The 9,905-nt window shown below is 33.0% G+C and overlaps 1 protein-coding gene across 1 annotated transcript; it reads right to left on the reverse strand.

The window, feature by feature from the left end:
• Positions 1-5,965: 5,965 nt before the first annotated feature.
• LOC107630604 (protein cornichon homolog 4) lies at positions 5,966-8,997 on the reverse strand. The gene is made up of 4 exons (XM_016333801.3): positions 8,591-8,997; positions 7,776-7,957; positions 6,604-6,726; positions 5,966-6,521 (listed from the first exon to the last, which is right to left on the reverse strand). Exons 1-4 carry the CDS (start codon positions 8,660-8,662, stop codon positions 6,485-6,487), a joined length of 414 nt encoding a protein of 137 aa, XP_016189287.1. The 5' UTR covers positions 8,663-8,997; the 3' UTR covers positions 5,966-6,484.
• Positions 8,998-9,905: the final 908 nt, after the last annotated feature.

Raw genomic sequence — 9,905 nt, forward strand, 5'->3', positions numbered from 1 at the left:
TCACGCGACCGCATGACCCACGCGTCCGCGTCGCATGCGACGCACAATTTATCTAGATCAGTGCCAAAATCTTATCTTTTCTTCCGCAATCCTAATTTTTCCTTCCCTCTTTCTTACTTACCTCCTCTTCCTTTCTTTCACTTCTCTTTCTTTTTCACCTTCATTCTATTTTACTTAATTTATTTCATACTTTCATTCATTGCATTTTAATTTTGTACATATTTTTACTTTCTTTTCTAAATTTATTACTTTTCTGTTGGTGTTGAATTTCCTTATTTAACTGTTACATCTTTTCTTGAATTATTTTGGTGCTTAGTGACTTGCTTTACACTGTTGGGTAATATTTTATACTGTCTTTCATTACCTACTCTTCCCCTTTGTCGCAAATTTTTTTTGCAACATTGATATGCCATTTGCTTCCATTGTTTTCTCAATTGCATGTTGTAGCTACCATGTAATTGTGATCCTCATTATTTAGCATTAACCCAGCCATGTTTTATTTGTTTTTTTTATCTTTCTTTCTGGGTTACTTTTCTTCTTTTCCTCTACTTTCAGGCTGGCCACCGAGAAAGGGAAAGGGAAAGCTTCTAAATGGGGAGACAAACAAGTCCATCAGCACAATCTTTAGAGAAAAGCATTAGTTGAAGCAACCCTTCCACTTGCACATCTTAGCATGCACCGAGGACGGTGCAATCTTTAAGTGTTGGGAGGTCGATACCGATCTCCATGTGTTAGTTATTTTCTTCTCAACACCAATGTCTTATTTTCTTTATTAGTTCATTGTTGCATCTGCATATTTGATTACATGTTTTCTTGATTTTATGCATTTAGTTACTACTTGGTTGAAGTAATATTTTCTTTTTCAATAAATTTTTATAGTATTTCACTAATTTAAATTAAAAACTTTTGTGTTAAATTTGTTTGAAGTTGTATTTAGAACATAGTTTAAAAAGCTAAGAACACACAACCTGTGAGATTTGAGCCTAATTACATGGTTACATTATTTAACCATAAATTTTTATTCTTGTGTGTTCACTTCTCTATGATTGTAACTTTGCTTTATTCTATTCTATATGTCCACTATTTAGTGTATTTACATGCTTGCATATGATTGAGGCCATTACTTGTTTTAGCTCACTTTTTCCAAATAAGCCTACCATTTTATGTCACCCTTGTTAGCCACTTTGAGCCTTTTAATCCCATTTATTCTATATTTTACCACATTACTAGCCTTAAGCGGAAAAACAATTAAATATCCCAATTGAATCTTTGGTTAGCTTAAGATAGAAATTGTGTATCAATTAAGTATGGGAAAATTGTGGGAACAAGGGTTAATAATGGAATGTGTTATGTTCTTACTCTAATAAAATATTAGGAATTTGGGTGCCTACTCATGTAAAACAGAAAAATTAAAAATCCATGTGCATTGATAAGTTATGTTTATTTTTCTATTTAAAAAAAATAAAAAAAGAAGAATAAAAAAATGAAAAAGAAAAAAGAAAAAAAATATATATATATAAATGAATAAGGGGACAAAATTACCCCAATGTTAAGTTAATGAAAAATCAATGCATATGTGATAAAATTAAAGAAAAGTTGATACATGAGTATGTGATGAAAAAGTGGGAATTTTGGGTAGCTAGGCATGAATTAGAATTATATAGAGTATATGTATGTTAGGTGAAAGCTTAGGTTAATTAAAGATTCAATTTATAGCTCACTTAGCCATATATATACCCTCACCCTTACCTTAGCCCTATTACAACCTTGAAAAGACCTCATGATGTTTGCATTGGTACATTAAATACTTGTTGATTGGTTAGATGAAGAACAAAGTTTAGAAAGTATGATTAGAGAAGAGTAGAGTGAATTACCCTATACACTTGAGTGATTAGAGTGCATATAAACTACCAGTGAGGGTTTAATGCTTAATTCTATGTTCTCTGCTTTCATGAACTATCTTCTTACAAGTTTACTTGTCTTTTATTGTATGATTTGGATTAGTGGAATTTGATTTATATTTGTCTTGGAGAATTTATTTACTTTCAACTAAATAGGTAGAAACATCTTAGCATATAGTTGCATTCATACAGATAGGTTGCATTTCATACATTCCTCTTCACTCCTTTATAGCTTCTCTTGAGCTTAGAATGAGGACATGCTAATGTTTAAGTGTAGGGAGGTTGATAAACCACTATTTTATAGTTTATCTTATGCTCAATTGAGTGGTTTATATCAATTCTTTGCACACTTATCCATACAAAATGCATGGTTTTACATTCCCTTCCTGATTTTGTGCTATGATTGAAAACATGTTTCCTAGACCTTTAAATTGTTAACTTTAATCCTCTCTTATTACCATTCGATGTCTTGATATGTGCGTTAAGTGATTTCAGAGATTACAGGGCAGGAATGACTCAGGGGATGGAAAGGAAGCATGCAAAAGTGGAAGGAATACAAGAAGTTGAAGAAATTGCTAAGCTATCCAGCCTGACCTCTTTGCACTCAAACGATCATAACTTGAGCTACAGAGGTCCAAATGATGCGATTCCAGTTGTGTTGGAAATCTAATGTCCGGGGCTTCGATTTGATATATAATTTGCCATAGTGGCCGTACAGCTAGGCGACGCGAACGCGCGCTCCACGCGGACGCGTCGCAGTGACGAAAATCAGCGTGGCAGATTTCGCCCCCAGCAATTTCTGGGCTGTTTCTGGCCCAATTTTTGGCCCAGAAAACACAGATTAGAGGCTATAAAGTGGAATAATCCATTCATTCATAAAACACACTTTTCATTCACATAATTTTTAGGTTTTAGATGTAGTTTTAGAGAGAGAGAGGTTCTCCTCTCTCTTAGGATTTAGGATTAGGATTTCTCTTATTTTAGGATTGCTTCTACAATCACAGGTTCAAAGTTCCTTTAATTTATTTTATGATTTTATTTATTTCAATGCTTTTACTTGTTAATGTTCCTAAATTGGCTTATGAACGTTTTCATGTTAAGATTTGAATATTCTATTTAATATTATTTGAGGTATTTCAGACTTATGATTGCTTTCTTTAATTTATGTATCCAAATTATTTTCATTCAAGTAGATTTTCTTCCCTTTTGGCTTTGGTTGAGTAATTAGCAACACTTGAGTTATCAAACTCAGCTGTTGATTGAAATTGGAATTCTTTGCTGGTTAATTTGTACTCCAATAACTCTAGTCTTTCCATAGGAGTTGACTAGGACTTGAGGATCAAATTAATTTATCCACTTGACTTTCCTTTGTTTAGAAAGGGTTAATTAGAAGTGGGAGCATAATCCAATTCTCTTCACACCTGATAAGGATAACTAGGATAGGACGTCCAGTTCTTATACCTTGCCAAGAGATTTTACTATTATTAATTTATTTTTTCTGTTATTTAAATTACTTGTTCTTTATTTTAAAAAAACCCAAAAACATATCTTTTTACATAACCAATAATAAATCATACCTCCTTGCAATTCCTTGAGAAGACGTCCCGAGGTTTGAATACTTCGGTAATTATTATTTTTTTGGGTTTTTTTACTTGTGACAACCAAACTTTTGTAAGAAAGGAATTTTTGTCGGTCTAGAAGCTATACTTACAACGCGAATTTATTTGTGAAAATTCTAGATCGTGTGAGAGTTTTGTTCTTCAAGGCTCCATAACCATCACATTACCCAAGCTATAACTCATTAAAAGCCCAACCTGCTCTATTAAAACATCGTCAGGCCAAGCTTGGGGGCTATGATATAGCTGTTAGAACCTAATTTAAAAGGCATAAATCGGCTTTATATGTTATAGCTCGGCTCTGCACGTTATGACTTATTCAAACATCATAATTCGGATCCACACACCATAAGTAAGTATCATAATGATCTGATACGATATTGCTATCCTTTAATAAAAATGATTGCTAAAAACATAACTACTCTGCTTCACCTCACATATAAAAAAGGTAAGATGTTTTATCTTCGGCAGAACTAAGACGAACATACGCAATACTAACTTAAGCATCGGATTGCCTTTTGCAAGTACACTCCCCCTTTGTTCTCTCCACAACGAGATATACTCTTTGGACGGAAAGCTCGGACATTCAAGCCACCAGCTTGGAAATAAGGATAAAAGCTCGGAGCCGACTGTTATGAAGACGAGGTATATCCGGATAACTCACGCAAGGATAGTGTGCATTCATTGGTTACAGGAGAATTTAGAAGAGAATTGGTGAAGATTAAAGAAAAAAGAAGCCAGGAATCACTTTGAACAAGAAAGAGCAAAGATAGAGAAGCAAGCAGAAAGCTCTCTGAACTAAACAGAGAGCTCTTTGGATTGAAACCAAGTGTACCACGCCAACCAGTTATGCCCTCCCAGGGGCACTAGGTCTTTCAACGTACAACGTGTGAGCACTGGCGTACAACGCCAAAATAGAGGTCGTGCGTAAGCATCATTCATGCGTACGCACAAGTGGCGAAAAATGCTCAATCATGCATACACATGACCCCCAGTTCAACGTAGTATGTGAATACATCAATGTAGGACGTGAAAGCATCAACATAGGAAGTAGAGGTGCCATGCATACACATCTAGCATGCATACGCATAACAAGTGAATTATGAGGCATCTCATGCGTACGCATGATTGCACTTTCATGTAGTACCTGGGATTTTCCACATACAATGCATGGGACTAAATAGGGGCAAATTTTGAATGAATTCAAGGCCACGTTCAACGTGGGATATTTCATGTACGATGTGAATCATGCCAAAGAGCAATATGGGCCATCTCAAGACTTCATGTACAACCTGAATACCTCACGTACCATGTGAGTGAGGAATGGGTCACTTCCCAAGGGCTTAATGTATTCACCAAAGACCTCCAATTCTTCATCACTCAAGTGACTAATTCAAGACTCAACTCAAGCCCACTAATCACAATAATTAATTGAGCATTGCAAGGAGATAAGATTGAGAGCTTTGCTGGAGGAAAACATTAATTAGTTAGATTTTATTTTATTTTAAATTTGATAATGTTTTAGTTTGAATTTGAATCTTTAGGGTTTGTATTTAAGGGGAGAAGAGAGACGTTTTCAGACTTCTTCTCTTCTTCGGCACATTTACCTTCGATAATTCTAGGATTTCTCTAAAGAACATGAGCAACTAATTTTCCTTGGTTAAAGTTAGGAGCTCTGTTGATTCCATGACTTAATACACTAGCTTTTTCTACCTTTGATTTATGCATTGATATCTTTTCAAGAATAAATTTTTGTTTTTCATCCTAAAAGATTTGAATGTGTTGGGAAACAATTCTTCTCTGACTTGAATTCTTTTAACTTCTTGAAAAAGTTGATTAATTGAATTAAACTTGAAAACTAATTCTCACAAATTTTAAGTTTTGAAATTAGACTTGATAAGCGACATAAAATCAACTAAGGGAGATTCTTACGAATTGTGTGGCTTATGAATCAATGAACGTGCTTAATTCTTTTCTTAAATAATTGACTAAGGGATTAGCGATTAATTAGGTTAAAGAGAAATCGAATTGCCAAGGGATTGGGGTTTGATTATTGATGATTTGTCATGATTGTATCTTTACATAATCAAGGTGGAAAGTGAAAAGTATTAATCCAGAAGGTTCAACATCTCTAAAACCTTAACTCTTTTAATTATACTCTCTTCCAATACTCACTATTTGCTTTTGTTACTTTATTGTTTATGTTAAAACTTTTAAAAACTATAATTTTGATTGTCTAACTAGATTAAACAATTGATCATTCATTGCTTAATCTGTTAATCCTCGTGGGATCGACACTCACTCACCGTATGTTTATTAATTGGTACGATCCGATACACTTGCCGGTAGTATTGTGGTTGTAAAAACCGCAACAATATATATATATATATAAATAATTGGAAAAGAAATGAAAGCCTCAGCAATCAGCATGACAAGAATCATCTTAAGTAACCCCAAAAGAAAAATCATAAAAGACTGTCTATTTCCATGCCATATTCCTATTCCAAGTTGAAGTGTTTGCTTCTTGTTAAGCACATAATTTAAAACCAAGAGTTTGCTTCTTGGAATGTATAGCTGAACACAGATTTCGCATTTACGCATATATCATTGTTCTGCTACAATGACAAGTAGAGAAGTTTGGTTAACGCTTTCCATGCTAATCAGACCTCTACACACAGCGGTGTTCCACTCCTCTGAGAATTTCTACACAAGGAATAAAATGCAGGGAACAAACAAAGGACAGAAGGTACATGCAATGAAACTGCCTCAAGTGAATTAATAATTTTAATATAAATCCCTAATATATTATTGTCCAACAATCAAATCGATTCCCCAACTCACTAAGGTACACGTTAATACACAATGATGTTCAATATCGGAAGTTCATGGCCGCTCTCAACCGCAAAAGTATGCAATTTAATGCACAGGAAACTTCCAGAAAGCACTCCGCAAAAACAAATGATTAAATTAGGCATTGTGATCATCCAATGATACATAGATCATCCTGCATAAAATGCACATGTAATATAAGAATGATAACATCTATTGCTGATGAAAAAACGATGCCTATATTGTAGTAGGCATACCAGAATATGGAAAGGAAGAGGAGCAAAACAAGATAGAAGAGCTTAATGAGTCGTTGCTTCTTTTCCCGAGGGAGCAAGTTGAATATCTCTGTAACATCAACCAAATGCTTTCCTTGATTGTACCTGAAATAAATGTACAAAATACATCAAATTAGTAGGATTCAAGTGAGAAAATTCAAGTCCATTATGAAATAATGTATGACGATAGCAAAAACACAAATATAACAAGTTCTCTCCTTTGATAGGCTAACTGCGGCGAATTCTGAGATCATCTACTGAACAAGCAGCATGTGCCTCAATACTTGAGTGTTGCTGGCCTGCTGCAGCAGCATTGATCAATTCTGCCACTAGTTACCAGTTTAGAGAACAAACATTCTTCCCCTCAAATAGATATGTTAAGAATTGTAGCCTACCTAGCAATAGTTCTAATATATAAATCAAAATGCTGTTTGTGTCTGTTAAATCAGCTTTTTATTTATGCACAACAAAAATATCACTCCTACTTTTGTGCTAGTCAGCAATAGAGATGCTAATGGTTGGGTAATTGAGTTTGGTTTGATGCAGAAACTGCACCTATTGAGGTTTGAAGCTGCACTAATCCACAACTATTAGAAACCAAACAGAGACATGGAAACTTATTAAAATGGCCAAACTTAATCATTGACCCTGGTATCAAACTGACCAAACTTAACAACAGATCCCAGATTGTTCAGTTCTTAGTTTTTACGAGACAAAAAAGTAAGTAAACATCATAAACTCATTAGTTATAAAGCTGAAATAAATGGGTTAGTTAGCTTGGCTTTCGTTCTCGTCAAAGAATACACTTAAATTGAAATGAAGAAGAATGAAGGACCAAAAAATCCAAATCCAAATTTCAAACACTCCTCCCTCACCACACTACTGTACATGGATAACCCCCAACAAAACCAAAAATGAAGTTACAGTCATCCTCGGCTTATCTCATGTCAGAAAAGAAGTTATTACTATTCTAGGCAGTCATACATATACACTGCAGAGGAATGAAAACATCATCCTTATTTCAATTTGCTGTCTATAATGTAGTAGTTCCAATTACGGGCTCCACAAAACATAATAGTCATACTTCAGTTATTGTAATCATTCCGAAACAAAAAACTTGCTCAATTCATGTTTAGAGTTGATGGAAAACTTACAATCTATAATTGTAGTAGAGGTAAGGAACACAAAATAGTGACATAACCCAATGCCCTGTTATAAGGTAGAAGCAGCATAGGACACCTTGTGTTATAAACTCAGGTAAAATCACTTTGTTTATTCGCGATGAGGAATCGTAAGGATTTATATAATCAAACTCTAGATCTGCCAAACACATTAACTGCATCGGATATAAAAGGGAAAAGAAATAAGTTAGCATACGTTAGATAGCAAAAAAAACAGAAGCTTGATAATAAGCAAACAGCTGCAAAGACAATTTGATGGCATTGCAAAGAACACTTAACTAGAACATGATAGACCAACATGAAGAACATACAATCATAAGAAACTCAGGTCCTCTCTACTAGATGTACCTAATTCAAAATTAGACTAAACAGCATACTCTACTTAACTACGATCATATTTTTCCAGTCTTAGAACTGAGTTTAATATACAAAAATTTCACATGCATTCTGGCCATTGAATCACATCTTCTGAGGAAAATTACACAAAAAGAGCCCCATCGTACCACAAATTTTCATTCTTCACTGTCTTCTGTTGCAGAGAAAAGTAAAAGTTTCACTTTTTAACCTATTTTAAAAGTAAATTTCTTCTCGTTCATCAACTTCAGAGAATTAATGAAACTTAACACGCAAAAGAAAGAACGAGTGAAGCCTTTTTTTTCTGCAACCGATACCTAAAATCTATTACCACAAATGAACAAACTAACCAGAGAAATTCTTTCCGTTGCAAATTAAGAACTCAAAAACAAAAATGCACATAAAAGAGGGGTTGTCGTTTGGGAAATTTTGACCTGGTAAATAACGATGACAAGCAAGGCAATAAGGATAAAGAAGGAGATGAGCCACGCAAACAGATCAGCCATATGCTATTTCTCCCTCTTCTCCTTCCTTTCTAACTTATAATTTCAGGGCTTTTCACTTCTCTCTCTTCCACGCAGTGGTGTGAGAGTGCGCACGATTGCGGGTGTGCAGAGCTCGTGCGCAGTGCGCACGGCTTGCTCGATTTGAATAACTGAATGTAAGTAGTGAAAGGCAGAGAGAGAAGCAGAAGGCAGAAACCTAGAACCAATGGAAGGCTTGGAGGATCGGTATTCACTATTCAGTTCCGCAAGTAATCGGGGGAGGAAGCTAAGAATCCTGTTCCAAGTTGAAGTTAACACACTCTCTAATAATCATTCTAGCAAGAGCTTGTTTGGGTGTATTATCTTTTTTTGAATTATCTTTTTTTAAAAAATTTTATGAGAAGATAAAAATAATTTTATGTTTAGATATTTTATAATTTTTTTATTTATTATATAAAAAATATTTTTTTAAATAAAAAAAATTTAAAAAAATATAAATTATAATTTTTTAAAAAAGATATTTTTTTTATTTTTTTAATATTTTTATTTTTACTATTAAAAATTTACTAAATATATTAAAAATAAAAAAAATTATCTATTTTTATTAAAAATTTTTTTTATCGAAATAATAACGTTTAAACAAACATTAAAAAAAAGAGTGGAATTAGCTAAATAAATATTAAAATTAGTATTAATTAAAATTATTAAATTTTTAATAAGTATCTTCAAAATTTAAGAAATATTTGTATTTTTATGGAAGCTTTTTAAATTATTAAGCTTACCAAATACGCATAACAAGTTTAATAACTCATGTTATGCTTCGGAGTTATTTTTTAATAAATATTACTATATATTTTAGAATAAAAAATTTGAGACTAATTAATTTATTGAGAAATAATAATATAAGAATTTAATTTTGATGCGCTGTTAGTATGAAATAATTTTACACGCGCATCTAATTGTATAACGTCACATCAATAAAAATAACTAACTTTAAAATTAATTTGGTCATCCAAAAAAATAGATGTAATTATATGATTGGATAAAATACCTTACACTGTCAATATATCAAAATTAAACTCATAATATAATCATAAAATACTTTTTGATATTAAACAATTCAAAAAATAATTACCAAAGTTGCAATATTGTTATACAAAAATAATTAAAATTTTTTATCATAATTTATAGTTATTAATTTTTTTTGATACACTAAACTTTTGTCAGTATTGTACTCTCACGCATAAATGAGATTTTTTTTAAA

Source organism: Arachis ipaensis, chromosome B1 (assembly GCF_059453495.1).
Source record: "Arachis ipaensis isolate K30076 ecotype BB chromosome B1, ASM5945349v1, whole genome shotgun sequence".
NCBI classification, from domain to species: Eukaryota; Viridiplantae; Streptophyta; class Magnoliopsida; order Fabales; family Fabaceae; genus Arachis; species Arachis ipaensis.